The sequence below is a fragment of the Magallana gigas genome, chromosome 2 (assembly GCF_963853765.1).
Source record: "Magallana gigas chromosome 2, xbMagGiga1.1, whole genome shotgun sequence".
In the NCBI taxonomy this organism is placed as follows: Eukaryota; Metazoa; Mollusca; class Bivalvia; order Ostreida; family Ostreidae; genus Magallana; species Magallana gigas.
Genome location: NC_088854.1, coordinates 33,205,724 through 33,224,203, shown reverse-complemented (window position 1 = coordinate 33,224,203; position 18,480 = coordinate 33,205,724). Strand labels below are relative to the sequence as shown.

The window sequence follows — 18,480 nt, the reverse complement described above, 5'->3', positions numbered from 1 at the left end:
TGTGTTTAACATAGAATTTAATAATACCCTATCTAACAACATTTGATCAACCCATTTATCAACAGTACAAAGCAAAACACGTGCATTCATAAACAAAAACCCCTATCCCCATACAGTCACATTCTAAAACACCCACGGTCTGGGTAAATTCAAACACTGGACGCTTTTTTCAAAAATCGACCAGCTTTTTGCCCATTTGCGGAAACATTCGAAAGTTGTTGTCACAGCCGATCTCTTCCAAACACAATGACTTAAAACATTCTGTTTAAATCGGAAAGAATGTAACCAAGTGCTGTTTACTGTAAACCAACTTTTACTCGCGAGGTTCGCGAGAGCAACGTTGACGCGAAAATTTCTCGCCGTGAACCAGTTCCTGGTCTTTTAATTACTTCATGTACATTTTGATCGCTAAAACGGGTTGTCACGGGCCATCTTTTTTTTTTTTGGTAAATCGCAAAAAAAAGTCTTCGCGAATAAAAGTTGGTTTATAGTTTCATCAAATTATAGTTTATAAACCGTATGAAAAAAAAATTAAACGCGTTGTAGTATATATCTAGTATCACTGCTTGAGTTATGACGTCATCTCAACAAGTTTATCATCATTTGGTGAAAATTATGTCACACGAATGTCCATATGCTTTATCAAAACCCCAAAACAAAATTCTGACAGAGAAGGGGATGAGCATATTTCATAAACTATTAAATTCCGTTACCGCAAATAAACCTGTAGTCTACAACGTGAGTGTGTAAGTATGGATCGTTTGTGTGACAACAGTAAGCAAAACAGTCATCAGTCGATTGTGAATCTTACAGCCAATCAAATTACAGGTACATTTCATGCCCACATATAGCAAAGATATATTCAGATGGTTGGCGAGGTAAAAAAAAATACAAATGAATATTTAGCAGTTAAAAAATTAATGTACAAACATAATAGTTATGGTTATTTTCATAATGAAGTTGATTTACCTACACCAGTTAGTATACATTAAACTTGCATATAAAACCTGTTGTACAGAAGATAAGCAAAAAAAAATCACGTTTTGCCTTTGAGTTGTACAGTGTACAATCGTTGCATGCTCTACAAAATATTCTTTCATGAAGTCAATGTGGTAAATGTCTTAAATGTCAATATAGACATATAGAGTTTGAGCGAATTTTTTCTGCATACAATTCAAAATGCATGATCCTTGAAGGAAAATGAGATTTTTTTGGTGAATATCAAATACCAGTACTGATGCCGACCTAGAAAATCATGGCATAATTAATAATAACCATTGTAAATACAAGACTGCGGTGTATGAATTCTGCTGCTCATGTTGCTCGAGTTGCTCATATTGCTCCTTGCTCGTCTGCTCAGCAGCGACGCCGACTCCGCTCGCCGGTTCCTGCTACAAGCGGTCGGTCTGCTCAGCCTGTCAACAATACTGTTCAGTTCGTGAGCTCCGACCACTCTCCAGGTACCCGGATAATGCTTGTTAATTTCCGGGTATTTGTGCTGCATATACGGCCTCGTCTTGAACTCCCTCATCGTTTTAGAATGAACTTCTTCGTACGACTTCCGCTCACGTGACCACAGCACTGACCTTCTTGCACTTGCAGTGGTCGGTCTAGTTACGGTGGAGTCTATGTATATGGTGGTGGTTTCTCTGAGCGGTGGCCCAAAGACTTCTCTCCGGATGTCTTCTTCTTTGACATCATTCTGTGATAAACGAACAAACGCTTATATTTAAGAGTACTGTGAAAAATAATATAAGGGGCTATATAAATAACATAAGGGATTACATTTATGATTAACTTTCTTTCAAGTGCCCCCCCCCCCCTTAACAGTCGTCTTCTTCTATCTTGTATTTCATTGATGGGGGTAGAGTAATGATCATTTCCCAGGCATTGTCTGTTTCATATTATGTTAACTAAATAACATCTCGAAAACATGTTGAAAATTAATAAAAGATGATTTAAGCGTATCATAAAGAAAAATTGTTACATATGTATACCATAGAATCGTCTTTTAATAAATGAATCAAAGAAACAGTGTTCTTTTGTATAAAATAAACACCACCTCTCTGTATCGTTAAATCTATTGATTTTTTCTTCTATAGAAGGATATGAGTATTTTATAAAGATGTGGAATGAAACTGTACATCTATTGATTATTGAAAAAATGTGCAAAACGCCTTTATAGAAGACTTGTTTCGCAGTGAGTTAATGGTTGGGTTTAAACCACAACAAACTTCTTTTATTTCGTAAGAACTCAAGCTCTACATCTCTATGAAATAATAATACGGATGCTTTAAAGACTAACACCTTCTGTTATAAGAATGAATTATCTTACAATGGCATAACAATATAAAAGAAATTCAAAGAAGAACATTTTTATACCCATTTCATTCGAACTGTAATAAATTGACGTTTTTATTTATTCTATATTCTGACCAAACTTATTGTTTAACTTAACCTCAACTGGTTAACCGTATTTAGGTCTCCGTGGCTACAAATTGGTTAAACCTACACCCTATGCAATTTTAATTCAAAATGTATAGTTACGGACCCCCCCCCCCCCTCTCTCTCTCTCTCTCTCTCTCTCTCTCTCTCTCTCTCTCTCTCTTACTTTTCTGAGATACTAAAATGTCTGCAATCTGGTTTTTATATGTTCATTTTGCACCTTTGGGGTAAAATTAAATAACAATGATCGTATGTTAATACCAGAATAATACGTGTAGAAGTAGTATTCTATAAACTGAATTTGTTTCAGACAAACAACTATTCATATGTCATACAAAATATTAATCTTTATCTTTAATTATTATGATACCTATAAACTGTTGTGTATTATATATCTTTGAAGAAAAGGCCGGCTGATTTTCAACTTGGCACCTTTTAAATGATTTTTGAAGATATGGAAAGATTTAGAACATTAATGCTGCCATTGGGTCAACAACCTTATCTTGCAAATACACAAAGTATTTATATATTTGATTTTTTTGATATTCTTATTTCTTTTAACACGTGCATATCAATAATCTTTAATTATCGTTCAATGGGATCTACGAGACCTTATTGCAATAAATAGATATTTCATTCTTGGTTCTAAGGAATTATTAATCAGATCTCAAATTCAAAGTACAGGGTTGTTTATTGCAAATCTGATACAAATCAAGATCCTATTTACATTTTGTTGTAGTCTACCAGGTTTATAACCCGTTACTTAACGTTTTAAACCCTGTGATGATATCGATTTTATTCTCTGCAAACAATGGGGTGGAGTGAATATACCATTTGCAATTGATCACAATGCATTTCGTAGACTTAAGGCCCCGCGGAATATTTACACGAGAAAAAATTCGATGCAATATACATGTGCTTCAGTTCTCTTTTCTTTCTTTTCAACGAAATGGTATTTATGAAAAGACAAATAAAAATGAGATAATTTAATCAATTTTACCTCGTTAAATAGGGCTGCTTCTTCCTCCTCGCTGAACATAAAGTTTGGGAACTGATACTTTACAGATTGCCTCCGTTTAATTTCGTCTCGCTGGCTTTCAAATTGAGACGTCGTCTGCCTCTGCTGACTTCCGCCGGACATCGTTGACGCTCTGCGTGCTATGGAAACCGACATCTTCCCGTCTCATGTCATAGTTGTAAATTACTCTAATTCGAGTGACCCAAATTAATCATACTGTCGAAAAGATAGCATTTTTTGAATGTGTAAGAAACAAATTATCAAGAGACACCTGGATACATGGTTGATATTGATACATGCATGAGTAATGTGAAAAACAGGTGGTATGAACATTTTTTTTTTAAACATTTAGTATATCAATGAAAATTTAAATGTAAAATGTGAACAAATCGTTGCACAAAGTAATGCCTTTAATTACTAGTAAACAAAAATAAGTCAAGAACTCACTGACAATTAAAAAGACATGATTTTTGATGTTTTACAACTATACATGTAGTGCTCAGATAAAGGCTACATAAAAATTTTTTTTTAAATTTCTAAAAATCAATTTTTGAACAAAACAAGACCGTTACTGTACCTCTAGATCGCAAAAGCTTGTGTACTAAGAAACCTACTACTAGCAGTTTATAGTAAGTTAAGTTGTGCGACGTCCAAAAATTGCCAAAACCACAACATCCAAACAAAAAGATAGCACTTGAAGTGGACTAAAGTCGCACGACTAGTGTCAACCCATATCAAGTGGATCTCTCGAAGTTTATCGCATGACAATGATGCAGCACGTATATTTTTGACGTTTATCACATTTCTAGTGACATTTTGCCAAAATTTGGTAAATATAGTCATTGGTTATTTAAAAGATCAATGACGTTGAATTATTTAAAAAATAACCATTTAAATATGTTTTTATTTTACATGTAAATAAAGCCTTTCTAATCAAATGCACTACCATTGTTTTAAAGGTACATGTACTAGTATTTCTAAACATCTAAATCATATCATATAAGTTAAGAAAAACTGTTATCGCAATGACCTAACTAATACAACTAAACTAATACAATTTTGGGAGGTTCGGGAAATAATGAAATTTTTAAAATATGTGAATTTAAAATATATAAGATAAGCATTTGACAACGGGTGTCTAAAAACATATAAATGGCAGTGGTACTTACTCGTGGCTAAATCCTATCCTCACCGTTTTGCATAAAAACATATAAAGTCCTTAGAACCATACCTCGAATGGAATCAAAGCAAACATTTAATAAATAACAATAGATGCCCCTAGTCAATTAAATGCCCCCAGATTAGATCAAATCGCGATTAGTGTATGACATGACTTAACAACGGAACATTTTCCATTGTTGCCGATACAACTATTACGAGTTTCGGGGTATGTGGTTCTGTAAAAAAAAACCCTCGAAATAGGTTTTAAAAGTCGCTGGTTGTCCAACGCGCCAGTCAAAATGTATGCAAATAGCGGTAATACGCGGTTACTTAGAGTTTAATCCATAATTTTTGGTATTTGGAAACATTTGAGAGCACAAGGCAATTATGTGTAGAGTTCTAAGGTTGTTCTCTTTTCTCCTGTAAATCTGATTGTGACCGTAATATATAAGGTTTCAACAAGGTTATTTTTATGTTTAAGTCAAAAGAAGAAGTTTTTTTTTCTCTTGCCTTTAACTCTTTTGAAACTTGATCAATACACGTTAACTTGTACTGCAAATCAATTGAAACCCAAGGCCTCGCGGTTTGTTTAGACATTATAATCAAATTTTCCTTTGAATCCTTAGAAGTGCATGCAATTTCTAACATATGTCTTACAGTTTCCTCTAGATAAATTAAGTCTGGGATGTTTATATATTAAACATAAGAGTAAATAGTCCCATCCTTATTTAGTTATAGATACAGTTGCGCAATAATCAGCTTTATTTTAACATTAGGTTCTGTATGGTGTTCCGATAGGGACATTTGCAAAAGCTCAATATTCAGCGTGCTGAGAAAGAGTTAAACGAGCTTTGTACACAAAAAAAGTTACGCTTGCAATTTTACTCAACATGACGTCTTCACGTCACGCAGCGTCGCTCTTACACAGTTTCATACGGCACTTTGTCGATAAAACAGTATTGGCGTGACGACATGTAATGTAAAGTTGCGTGAGAGAAAAAAATAACACCTTTCGTATTCATTCAGACTAGGCAAATTACCCATAGTCCTCTGCGTCTCTGCACACAGAGATTTGGTTTCCTACAAACGAAGTCTAGCGGAGGTACAGACGAACTCTGGCAGAAGTTTGACAGACTTACTGACGCAACATCATTGGATAAAACGGGGTCATGTGATTACTGTCTATATCTATATAGCCGGCAAGTAGAAAATTATAGACGGCAACATAACAATCGTTTCTTGTTCTTCTTTTGTAACAACATTTTTTCTTCCATCCCTTTAAAATTTGTATACAGAAAGTGATGATCTTCGACAAATGAAAACGCTACTGTCAACGAAAGTATGTCGGATTGTTAAAGTTCATAGATGGCGAGGCAGTGATTTCATTTTGACAGTCAATAAAAAACACCTATGAAGCTTACAAGAGTTTTAAGTTTGCGTGGCGCAACATTGAGTCGCTTGAAGGAGTGTAATGGCGTGTATTGTACAGTTGTGTCGCATCTTCCCAAACGCGCCATTGGTTTCTATCAAATGGCCTTATTCGGACACCATTGCAAGATATTAGATATAAAAAGATTTTCTCCCCGATCTTAACACATAAGTATACAAAAGTATCAGCCTGCGCTGGGGGTTTCTTTTCCTGAGCAAGTACAGCCTATATTAATTTGTGTTCGAATATCGGTCGATCACTACTCAGTACAACTGCTCAAAAAGTTGTCCCGCTTACCAAGTGGGTTGAAGTTTAAATGGCTAGCACTATCCTTTATAGAACCCGATTTTCCTTTTTTGTATGTTTCAATTAACTTTAACAATTTCATCCATTATATATTTTTTCCTGATTCTCGGGTTTTTTCCCCCTATTTCTCTCTCATTCGCCCTCTTTCTCACTTTAAACGAAAAACTAAGCAAAGTCAGTTTGAGAAAATACGTCTTACGTATCTATGCTATCAGTGAATTTTTGCTTCAGTGTGAAAGATAAGTAATTAAACTGTGTATGTCATTCTCTCTTATTGTGAGTGAGAACCGGGAATAAAAGCATTTTTTTGAATCGAAAAAGGGTTTTTCAAGTGACCGATTTTTTACTGCTCAGAACATTAAAGAAGTCCATCCTAATTAAGTTGACAAAGGGTGCACTTATTGAATATATACATATGATAAATCCAGATGTGTATAACCCTTGATAAGATTTTATAGGGAATTGGTAGAGCTGGTATTAAAACTATATTCAAATTATACATTTTCTAGGGTTTTATTTTTTCGTTTCATTTTAATCCACAAAGAAAACATGGGCCACATAATATCTGAAGTTCATTGAAAATTAATCAAAGAAAACATAGCAAATTTACTTGTCAAGTCAACTATGTCAAAGAGGTCAAAACCATTCATGTAGGAATTATCCAGTCAAATTTACCTATAGGTACAAACATAAATATACGTAATTATACCAATGTTTTTGTAACTATTTAAAATCGTATCTTAAAATAATCAAGGCCTTTCAATTGGGTTCAGATTATGTCAACTCCATGGCCATTTAATGAAACAATATTTAGGCTTTCTAATAAGAAATGTACACCATTAAAGGTTTCGGAATGGTAATTCTATAGAATGGTCACGGAAAAACAGTTCATCTACCGTAACACATGAAAATGGAAACAGATCCCGGGAGGATTTTCAGGTTAAGTAGCAATTTTCTTAATTCTCTATTAAATCAACTTCAAAATTAATCCCGGTGACAAGTCAAACATGACCTCACGAAAAGGAGGCCATTATATATGTTAGTTATTCTAGTTCATTTTCAGTTCTATAACAGACGACTTTGTCTTGGAGAACACATGTAGATGACTGGGTTTTTAAGGGCTTTTCTTTGGATTTAAGCAATGCAGATTATCTGTTGAAAGTTTTTAAAATATTTTAAACACTGTTTAACTGTTTCAGTGGTGAAGGGATAATTTGTAAAGCCGGATTATAGGGCGCATTAACGACGACCAAATCCGATTGTAAGAGTGAGTTTTTAAAGTTTATAGACAGAGAAAAGGAAAACAACCAAGTATATAGACTTTCACATTTTTTGAATACAGAACAATGCGATCTTGCGGAAACCAGTCATAGTTTGAGGGAACAATTTAATATCAATCTTTTCTTGAGGAAATATCGGCAAAACATGCTTCTTATCACGCGCGAGAACCGAGGATAATGAAAACTTTGACAGGTGCGGAACGTCAAAATTGAAAAGGGGAATTATATATATCTTATATCTACTGGGGGGAAATTGTGTCAATGTCTGGTGATTAAACTTTTATTCAAAATGACAGATTCGAATAATAAACGGAGCAATGCATCACGGTTGTGTATTAATCTTCAAGGGGACAACGACGAAGACGGAACGGTACGGCCCTCTCCTCTGTGGATCAACCCTCGGGTGGACGGGAGAATCAACACAGACTCCGCGGTCGATTTCTCCTCGTGGCTCAAACCGAACTGGCTCGAGGAACAGGAGCAGTTTTCGTACACCCGTTCGCCCACCCCTGGGGCAGACTCGACGTCAGGCGAAGAAACGGATTCTGAGAGATACCCTGAAAAGCAACGGTCGGGAAGAAAAAAGAAAGAACTCAGCTTTTCGACTGCTGTGAACGTTACGAAGGCGGCAAATCTGTTTAGAAGCAGGTCCCAGGCTCAAAAGAGACAGTTCGTTGCTAACAATCTTGAAGTTCAGCGCAGCAAAACGTCAATCGGAGTAGAAAACCCGAGTAACGGTGTTTCTAGAAGCAAGAGTGTTCGGTGGGTGGACGGACGTACTCAGAGAGACAACATGGACGAATCTAGAGGTACAGCAATGATATCCAGAAGTAAATCGTTTTCTTACGACGAACCCCTCAGCGGGCTTTTTGATATAGCCAAGGCGGCGGGTAAACGAAAACCAATCTTGGTCAACAACACTCCAAAGTTACCCTCCCCGGCACCCTACAGCTTGTATCTATACGCGCAAACACCACAGCCCCCGAAACCTGACAAAGAATTCAAAGTTCCAAAGAAAAGGCGGAAAAGGCTGTGCAAGATTATACTTGAAGAAGATGAAGCGGAAGCACTGCGTCCAAAAATCGGCGATCGAAAAGTTTCAGATGACGAGTTGGATATGATAGTTTCGAGACTTATTCGACCAACGAATGCAAGTCGAGCGAGATCGGCTTCGATAAGTCGAGTTTTCTTTCAGTCCCAAAAGAAACCTCCACCACGTGTTCGCGTAGATTACTTGGTTTTTGAACCGAATCGTTTTCGCGGGTTGAAAAAAGTGGGAATCGACGAGCTGGAGGAGATTACAGAGAGACTTAATACATTCGATATTGAGAGATGGCCGCCAAATTCAGCAAGAAACGAAATTAAGAAATCGGTGAAAGAGGAAAAACTTGGTGTCTTGAATAGTTACCAGTGGAAAGGCGTAAAGAACTGCTAAGATCAAAGTACATACATAGGGTAAATACTAAATACTATCGTTTATATATTCCAATAGAGAACCAATTTGATAATTGAATGAACAAATACTATAGAAACATTAACAAATTAGTGACAATGAAAATTATTCCGTGGATTGAAAATTGAAAGAAACAATTTTTAACACTTTTATTTTTAATCAATGTGTTAAAAGCCATGCATTTAGTATAGGAAAGCCTTTGTACAATCAATGTTTCTTTTTGGTTGGTTCCAAATTATTTTTACGTTTGAAACCGATAGAAATTTGGTGCAGTCATTTGGTAGATTCGTTGTTTTTTTTGTCATTTTGTACTAACCATTTACATTTATCAATAAAATATGGAATACTTTGATTTATTTAAAGCTTTGTTGTACAGAGTATACATAATATTAATGAACTGCGCATTTCTGATCAATACATTGATTCAGAGTAGATTAAAACTTTTTAGATAAAAGAATTTGGGGTAGTATTTTATCAAGGTTTGGTATGTCTTTTGGAGGGAAATAAATGTACAGAAAAAATGTAGAAAAAAATGATTGTAGATACATGTATTTTTTAAAAACAGACAATTTATCTCTAAAAATATAAATTAAAAGTTTTTTTCAAAACAACAATGAACCATTAATTTATCATGTATGAAATGAACTGAAATATATTCACAAAAAGATCACTTTCTGATTTATCAAAATGAAAATATCAGCCTTAATTCTTTCAAATATGTTGGCAAATGCATGTGTTGAAATCTGATTAAACTACTTAAAAAAACAAATGCAAACTTCTTTGGCATGGCGCCAAACCTATAATCCATGACCCAGAGCTGTTGATCCCCTTATCTCTGATTAGGATTGAATAAACACAAAGACTATTTATAGAATTAATGTAATACTTCTTTTAAATACATTCATATAACTAATAACCAATAATCCAATTGAGAGAGAGAGAGAGAGAGAGAGAAAATTGTTCAACATTTGCATGTTTTTATTTCATGAATAAAACATAAAATAATACAATTTCATAAAATCAAACAAACAAAAATGTACCATAATGGTAAATAAAAGAATATTTTTATCTCACAATATTCTTTTTAAAACTAAATACCTTTTAAGTAGGAAATCAAAACAAACTTAAAATCATTAACATATGTCCCATATAATATTCACATAAACGAAATAATTCTCTCTCAAGTCCTGCTTTTACTCCAACTCTTGGGCATCGTTGGTGGAGATTAAAATTGTCTGACCTGCAGGTATTTCCGTTTCAAAGTCTTCATAGTCACTTCCATACATATCATTCCATTCAACTTCTAGAGGGATGATTATCTTAGACTGGTCCCCAGTAAACTGGTACCCATTTTCAACTAAAAACTTTCTGGTTAAAGAAAATGAAGAATTTTTTTGAATATGTAAAGTCTTCGTACCAAAAGTTGGAATAAAAAAAGAGGGAACCCCAATAACTGACAAAAACATAGGTAATCACAGATTACAAAGCTCACCGAGACGAGACATCACCCTTATGAGACTTCACCTTTATGAGACCACCTTTATCATATTAAATGAAAATCATACTTTATGATCTTGGATATTCATGGATTCTGTTTTGACACAATATCGTATATCATCTGTTAAAAAATTGTATGATAATCATATGTTCATACGTTAATCAATACAATAATATAAAATTAAGTATTGCATCCTATCATATTTACAACATATATCATAATACAATAACATACCATAATAAACAATGATGAGATATGATATTGTAACGTTTGATATGACATTGTTTTGTTATACGTTATTGTATTTGATCACATAATACAATATCATAATATATAAAACAATATAGTATTATATAACAATATCATATTACATAATACATCATAACATTGAAACATATGAAAATAAAATTGTATAATATAGTATGATATTGTATGCCATACTGTATCATTTTTGATACATAATATGATATTGTATCATATGATACAATATAATTTGATACAACATTGTATCATATCAAATGATACAATATTATGAAATAAAGTAAAATATTATTTCATACAATATTATATTATACATATTGTATCATATGAAACAATAATATATTTTACAATATCATACAATACAATTTCATGTGATAATATATCATATTATAAACCAATATCATATTATACAATATCGTATGATACGATATTATATAATATTATAGTATCATATTATACAATTTCATGTGATATAATTCTATATAACAGAAACTAATATCATATTATACAATATCGTATGATACAATATTATAGAATATACAATATTGTATCATAGGATACAATATTATATTTTGCAATATCTTATGTAATAGTATCATGTGATAAAATAATAAATTAATAATACAATATAATATTATACAATATTGTATCATAATACACAATATTATATATAATGATATCATGATACAATATCATAACATAAAATATCAAAAAATTGATACAATATCATATCGTATCATATAACTTTTTATAATATTACATATGATATTATATTGTATCATATTAAACAATATTGTTTCATACCATACAATACTATATCATAGGAATCATGTTATATCATTTATCAAAAAACACATCTATCTATTGGGCAAGTTTGAGTGAGGTAGGAGATTTCTTTAGCATCCTTGATAATTGAGATCAGGCTCTGCATCTGAAGCAACCTCTGCGTTTCATTTATAATATAGTTAAATCAACTATGCAAGCTATCATCTATAAAACATGTGACCTGTTCCAAAAAAACTAAACCTCATCCAGCATCCGAAACATATGGCTTATATTCAGCATTCAAGCCTGTCAGGTGCATCAGTATACATAAGACGCATCTCCATGCAAGTTTGGTGAAGTTCAGACTAGTAATAACTAAGATATCATCATCAGAGGGCACTAGCAATTTAAAAAACCTTAACCTGCTCCAGCATCCGCAACTTTTGGCTCAGATTCAACATCCATGCCTGTCAGGTGCATCTGTATCATAAGACACACCATCCATTCAAGTTTGGTGAAGTTAGGACCTGTAATAACTAAGATATATTTTTTAGCATCCTTGATAATGGAGATCAAGCTCTGCATCTGAAGCTTCCTCTGTGATTCATTCATATTACAGTTTAATCAACTATGCAAGTTTGAAAAAGTACTATTATCTATTAAACATGTGACCTATTCCAAAAAACTTAACCATATCCAGCATCTGAAACCTATGGCTCAGACTCAGCATTCAAGCCTGTCAGGTGCATCAGTATCATAAGACGCACCATCCATGGAAGTCTGGTGAAGTTAGGACAAGTAATAACTAAGATATAAACATCAGAGGGCACCTGTTTCAAAAACTTTAACCAGCTCTAAAAACCTTAACCTCCTCCAGCATCCGAAACCTATGGCTCAGATTCAGCATTCAAGCCTGTCTGGTGCATCAGTATCATAAGACGCACCATCCATGGAAGTCTGGTGAAGTTAGAACAAGTAGTAACTAAGATATAATCATCAGAGGGCACCTGCAACAAAAACTTTAACCAGCTCTAAAAACCTTAACCTCCTTCAGCATCTGCAGCTTATAGCTCAGATTCAGCACCCAAGCCTGCCTGGTGCATCAGTATCATAAGACACACCATCAATGCAAGTTTGGTGAAGTATGGACCAGCAGTAACTTAGATATTGCTATCAAAGGGCACCTGCAACAAAAACTTTAACCTGCTCCAAAAACCTTAACCTCCTCCAGCATCCGAAACCTATAGCTCAGATTCAGCACTCAAGCATGTCTGGTGCATCAGTATCATAAGACACACCATCCATGCAAGTTTGGTGAAGTACGGACCTGCAGTAACTTAGATATTGCTATCAAAGGACACCTGCAACAAAAACTTTAACCTGGTCCAACAACCTTAACCTCCTCCAGCATCTGAAATTTAGGACTCAGATTCAGCATCCAAGTCTTTCAAGTCCATAAGTAGGTCCAGATGCATCATCCATGCAAGTTTGGTGAAGATAGGACAAGTAATAGCTTAGATACAGGACCTGCAACAAAAACTTTAACCAGGTCCGGACGCCGACGCCGACGCCGACGCCGACGCCGAGGGTATAGCATAAGCTCCCCCTGACTTCGTCTCGGTGAGCTAAAAATTATCCAAAATCTTTAGTTAATAATTCCTACATATTTTTGTTGTTAATTAACCAAATCTTGTTTATACAGTAAAACACACTTAAAACAAAGTGCCAGGGACAAGCAATTTTGCTTCGTTATAAGACCTGATAAATTTGTTATATCAAGTGTATCAAGTTTACAGCACAAAACAAAGTCCAAGGGAATGAAAGTAACTTTGCTGTAAGCGTCAATTCATTATATTAAAGCGTGTTCGCTATAACCACATTTTACTGTATGTGGTCTTCAAATTCAAAAATGGATAACTGCATTGCTCTTGCATCCTATTTTGCTTTTCCCATGCTCTAAATGTATCAAATATATAAATTGACCAAACATATACTTTACGTAGGAAAAAACTTTAATAAGTCCAAAACTAACACAAATTTTTGTGCGCCACAAATTGCAAATTTTTATTACATATGGAACTGTAGCTCCCAGGTTGTCCATCCAAATTTTTCAGACAGGGAGCTACAGACCTTCAGCTATAAAACATCCTACCCTATTTTTTTTCCCATTATTTCCTGATTATTTCCCTTTGGAAGAAGGTCTTGCCCTTTGTTTCATCAAACTTAAAAGCCCAAGGCTTTATGTGAAATGGATTACATGTAGAATTCTGCCAAACATTTCGAGAGAAGAAGATGAAAATGCAAACCATTTAATAATCCCATGTAAAAATGACAACAGCAAAGAAGACTACAGACAAAGGACAAATTTTGATCAGTAAACCTAGCTCACATGAGCCTTTACTTCAGGTGAGCTTAACAGCCTAAAACCAAACCAAACTTAATTGAGCTATTATGAATTTTTATTGTTACAACATTTCTTATAATACTAGTACATGTACTATAACAAATTATAATTACATAATTATATTATAAAATATCTTAACAAATTAATTAATTAAATGGTCACCTTAGGCTGTCTTCATCAACTATTTTGGAAATTGTACTAAAATTCATCAGTCGTGAAATGGGGATCAGAACTTGGTCTTCATCCTCATCCTCAACCTCACTGGAATGGTCAGCGTCCATGAGTGACCGGCCATTCTTCAGTAAGTTAATGGTGTATGGGACTTCTAACTTCAAGATTTCATCTGAGGATAGCTTGGCTTTATCTTTGTGAGGAAATGTTGATTCAGCTACCTAATATACAGTGAAAAAAAGTTTTCATGTAACAATGCAATCTCTGGTTAAATACATATTAATACATGTACTGGATATTCTAAGTACATCACACATTCCTTCACTTTGCAATTGTCCACTCAAATTAAAGGTTATGTTTATCAAAAACACAGATAAAACATGTATTGTTCAATAGATTTTCTTTGTAGAATTGAATAAAAAATCAGCTTTTGATGGAGTAAAAAATAACCCAGCAATTCATCATGTCCAAAATTTCATGAAAAACCAAAATTCTTTATATTTTTTTTTAAGAATACAATCTAATTCTGAACATATTTCCTTGAATGACATAATCTGTAGAAAAAAATTGATTATTTTAATAAGAAAGAATACTAGTATTAATGTAGTCTGGCATGATAAAGATGTAAATATTATTCAATCAAAATCCTCATTACTTTCCATATATGATGTATCTTTGTACTCACCAAGGAATAATTGTGACAATGATCTATGTCTACATTGATTTTACGCGGGGAAGATGAAGTGAAGATGGCTGCCTGAGAACAATAACCGACATGCTGGGACTCCGTGGGAGGGTCACCGATCCCACTGAACTCCACAGTGTATCTGTACCTGTCACAGATATCTTGACCCCTGCAAAAAGAGCACATGACTGAAGACTGTCATATCATAATATTACCTTCATGTTTTTCTTTGAATTCAGTCCAAGACTAACTGCAATTTGAAATAAACTGCTGTAGAATCTTTAGAATTTGTTGTGGCTTAATTTTCATGGATTTTTTAGCCCCATGCCCTACCCCCCCCCCCCCCCCCAACCCTCACGATTATAAAACATAATGTTTATTCAATCATTCGTCATTGTAAGAAATCCATGAAATTACATCCCATTGAAAGAACCTGTGAAGAATATTGATTATGAAAACAAATATTGGCCCCCACATTATTCAACGAAAGTATTCGATCCATTAAAAAAAATCAACATAATATTTTGCAGGAGGCTGATATCTGTAATTATGTTAGCCTCTTTCTTTATAATTTAGAGGTGTCCAAGTAGCGTAGTGGACAATGCACTCGCTTCTCACCGCTGCGACTCGATTTCGATCCCAGTGATCGACAGTGGTTACATGTGATAGGGTATGGCGTGAGTTACCTCCAGCTTCTTCCCACACAAACGACCCCCTCGCGCTAACATCCATGCCAACGAGAGATATTAATTTAAGTTGTAGAACTTGTTTATCAATCGTTGTAAAATAAATAAAGTTCAGTTTTCAGTATGATTTAGAAGCATTTTTATCCAAACACATACAATGCATACTCCATCTGAAAAAGATTGGTTACAGATATTTATTATACCTCTACTTACTCTTTATAAGAGTAATTCCATATATTTTGCCGATTCCCGGAAAATCGCTGTAAACAGACGGATTCCATGCAAAACTGACCGATTTCCTACAAAAATGTGTGTCAGTTCAATGAACTGATGCACACCTCAGCTTCACCTTGGGAAATAGGCTTGCTTGAGGGGAACTAGAATCTTGCTGACTCCCTCAATGGTATACTTTATTTGTATAATATACCTGAATACAAACAAAATTTGACTCTTCCAAAGCAAAGATTTTAAAACATATCTCAAAAGTCTCTTTGTTTTGTTTTTTTTAATTAAGAACTATTACCACTTTTGAAATTCACTTCTGGTCCATTCAAACTTATGGTCATAGTGCCTAAATCTTGGCTCTCCTGGGAAGAGGCTGTTAAACTCATAGTTAGGGGTTGTGACTACAACGAGGGAAGGGTGAAGGCGGCCAAAGACTGACTCCTCAACTTGTGTCAGAGTCTCTGGATACAAGTGCTCTATACTGAGAAAGAAAAAATTCATGTTAATTCTATATTGCTAACATTTTTAGTTGTAGCATAAGTGTAGACATCATTGCAACCACAGCCAATACATATGATCCCTGCCCATCAGGCCATAGTTGCTCAAGACAAGAATATATCGTATTCATCAAAATATTGACCAATGCGAGTAAAGCATAGTTGGAGAATGACCTTTGCTGAGTCCTTTTATTATCCAATTGCAGTTCACATATAAAACATTTTGTTAACTGCTGATGCAGTAACAAGCCACTGAGTGTAGAATTAAAAGAGGTTTAGACATGATGTAACAGATAATGCATGAATATTCAGCTTTATGATACTCTCTGTGTTCAAGCAGCCACAGACCGTAGGAGAGATCTATGTGGACTCTGGACCATGGCTTGAGACAATGACCTATACATCGGTTGCTACACATGATCCTCAGTTACTACCAGCATGAAAATATTTTATTCAACAATATTATTATTTTCAAGGTTTAGAAAATTCAGAAACCGCTGTTTGAAAGGGAATCAATAAATTAAAAATATATGAACAGAACAAAACAAACCTTTAAACTTACAATTCAACCATTGAAATTGCATCACACCCAATGATTCTTTGGTCTAAATCTGTTGCACTTCCCTCATAAATTTCAATACTTAGTGGGTTTTCCCTCTTAAATATGTAATCAGATGGGCGTGGCTTGATAAGATTTTTATTGAATTCCAGCGTAGGTCGGTCAATATCCACTAGTTGTATCTTATGTAATGATGGAACTTCCCTGTAAAAACGGACGATTCCACACTCCGAGCAACCCAGATCAACCACCTGTAAGTGAACAAACACACCAGTATATTATAAAAAGGTTAAAAAATGAATTTCAACCAAATTGTAGGCATCAAATATATGTAGAAATGAATTTAAATGATATATCCTATTCATCATCTCTGTGTTCTCTTTTGGAGACTCACGTAATAAAAAAGAGCTATATCTTTTACTGTATAGGCCTATCAGTAGGCATCATCTTTGGCCAGGGTTTGCATAGTAGAGGATTGTGCCTTATAATTAGCTGTGGCTCGGGACAATGTGGGATTAATTTGTGATGGCAAAATGCTGTGAAATCATTAGATTTCGTGGTGGCTCAAATTTCATGGAATTCGTGGGTACCTCTTATACTCTGTCCCAAGATATTTTGGATTCACGTTTGGCTTAATTGTTTGATATTTATAAATACCTCAGGATTCAAACGATGTTCATTCAAAAGTATGAAAAATTTCCAAGATTTCTCAGTCAAAACGCCCCTGTTAGCTTATCAGGTTTCAATACAATGCTAAAAAATGTGATGTCTACGGAGATTTTGCATTGCAGCAAGCCCGGATGATAACGTTGAAATATTGCGCGATGTATTCCGAGTGTATTCCGAATGGAGAAAAGATGTAAACATTCCCCATTATAAATCTCCGTAAGGAATCTGTTTTCGTTCCTGTGAATTTTTCCGAATGAAAGATGATAATGTGTCAATGAAATTATCTTGGAAAATATCCCTTTCAACTATTTCAATTGCACTTCTTTCACAGGTAAGTGTGTTTTTATTTAAAAATCGTCCAAATGTGCAGCATAAATATCTTGGGACAGACTATACCCATGAATTAACATCCTCCACAAATAAATAAATTAGGACTGTAAAGTCATATTCCCTTTTGTAAGTATCAGAGAATACACGAAACTACGTCCCCATGAACCTGTAAAATTAAAGCAATCCACGAAAATTGCCTCCCACGAATTTTAATGATTTCACAGTATAGCACCCGATCTCACAAACAAATTAAAGGTACACCTTTCTTGAACTGGTGAATTAACTTTATGATAAAACGTGCATGACTATCAAGAAATCCAAAAAGACTAAATAGTAACTAGACTAAATGGTAACTAGATCTACTTACCCATTTTACACCGTGTTTCTCCAATACTTTAGCTGTAAATGAGTATCGTTGCATAAATAAAGGCGGGTAAAACCTTATACTTCCAATGTTCTCATCTTCTAATTTTATCGTTGATGTTAATTTCTTTGAATCTGCATCGTGTGTCGCACTGTCATTTTCATTATTCTCAAGATAATTGGTATCTGTGGGAAGTCTGGAGTTCATGGTCATGAAAAACAACGTTTTAAATTGGTCACATATTACTTTGGCATTGTTGATAAAGGAAAAGTGA

At 34.4% G+C, this 18,480-nt stretch overlaps 3 protein-coding genes across 4 annotated transcripts; 1 reads left to right on the top strand and 2 right to left on the bottom strand.

The window, feature by feature from the left end:
* LOC105321058 (uncharacterized) lies at nucleotides 1–5,055 on the bottom strand. Of its 2 annotated transcripts, none has more exons than XM_011419243.4 (3): nucleotides 4,633–5,055; nucleotides 3,446–3,679; nucleotides 1–1,702 (listed from the first exon to the last, which is right to left on the bottom strand). In XM_011419243.4, exons 2-3 carry the CDS (start codon nucleotides 3,617–3,619, stop codon nucleotides 1,265–1,267), a joined length of 612 nt encoding a protein of 203 aa, XP_011417545.3. In that variant the 5' UTR covers nucleotides 3,620–3,679; nucleotides 4,633–5,055; the 3' UTR covers nucleotides 1–1,264. The 2 variants fall into 2 exon arrangements, with proteins under 2 accessions (XP_011417545.3, XP_011417544.3); XM_011419242.4 differs by lacking the exon at nucleotides 4,633–5,055 and adding an exon at nucleotides 4,041–4,220.
* A 2,112-nt stretch (nucleotides 5,056–7,167) lies between these two features.
* On the top strand, nucleotides 7,168–9,411 carry LOC136272950 (uncharacterized). Its single transcript, XM_066076260.1, has 3 exons — nucleotides 7,168–7,298; nucleotides 7,559–7,832; nucleotides 7,936–9,411. Exons 2-3 carry the CDS (start codon nucleotides 7,817–7,819, stop codon nucleotides 9,072–9,074), a joined length of 1,155 nt encoding a protein of 384 aa, XP_065932332.1. The 5' UTR covers nucleotides 7,168–7,298; nucleotides 7,559–7,816; the 3' UTR covers nucleotides 9,075–9,411.
* A 691-nt stretch (nucleotides 9,412–10,102) lies between these two features.
* Nucleotides 10,103–18,419, bottom strand: LOC105321056 (small RNA 2'-O-methyltransferase). The gene is made up of 6 exons (XM_020064410.3): nucleotides 18,210–18,419; nucleotides 16,847–17,094; nucleotides 16,086–16,268; nucleotides 14,877–15,045; nucleotides 14,183–14,412; nucleotides 10,103–10,460 (listed from the first exon to the last, which is right to left on the bottom strand). The coding sequence occupies exons 1-6, from the start codon at nucleotides 18,417–18,419 to the stop codon at nucleotides 10,286–10,288; spliced, it is 1,215 nt and encodes a 404-aa protein (XP_019919969.3). The 3' UTR covers nucleotides 10,103–10,285.
* Nucleotides 18,420–18,480: the final 61 nt, after the last annotated feature.

Coding starts and splice junctions, on each gene's coding strand:
- LOC105321058 (XM_011419243.4), bottom strand. CDS start 3,619: ATGTCGGTTTCCATAGCACGCAGAGCGTCAACGATGTCCGGCGGAAGT. Junction 1,703..3,445: donor AAGCAGCCCTATTTAACGAG/GTAAAATTGATT, acceptor CGTTTATCACAG/AATGATGTCAAAGAAGAAGA.
- LOC105321056 (XM_020064410.3), bottom strand. CDS start 18,419: ATGACCATGAACTCCAGACTTCCCACAGATACCAATTATCTTGAGAAT. Junction 17,095..18,209: donor AGAAACACGGTGTAAAATGG/GTAAGTAGATCT, acceptor GTTCACTTACAG/GTGGTTGATCTGGGTTGCTC. Junction 10,461..14,182: donor GTTGATGAAGACAGCCTAAG/GTGACCATTTAA, acceptor TTCTTTAACCAG/AAAGTTTTTAGTTGAAAATG.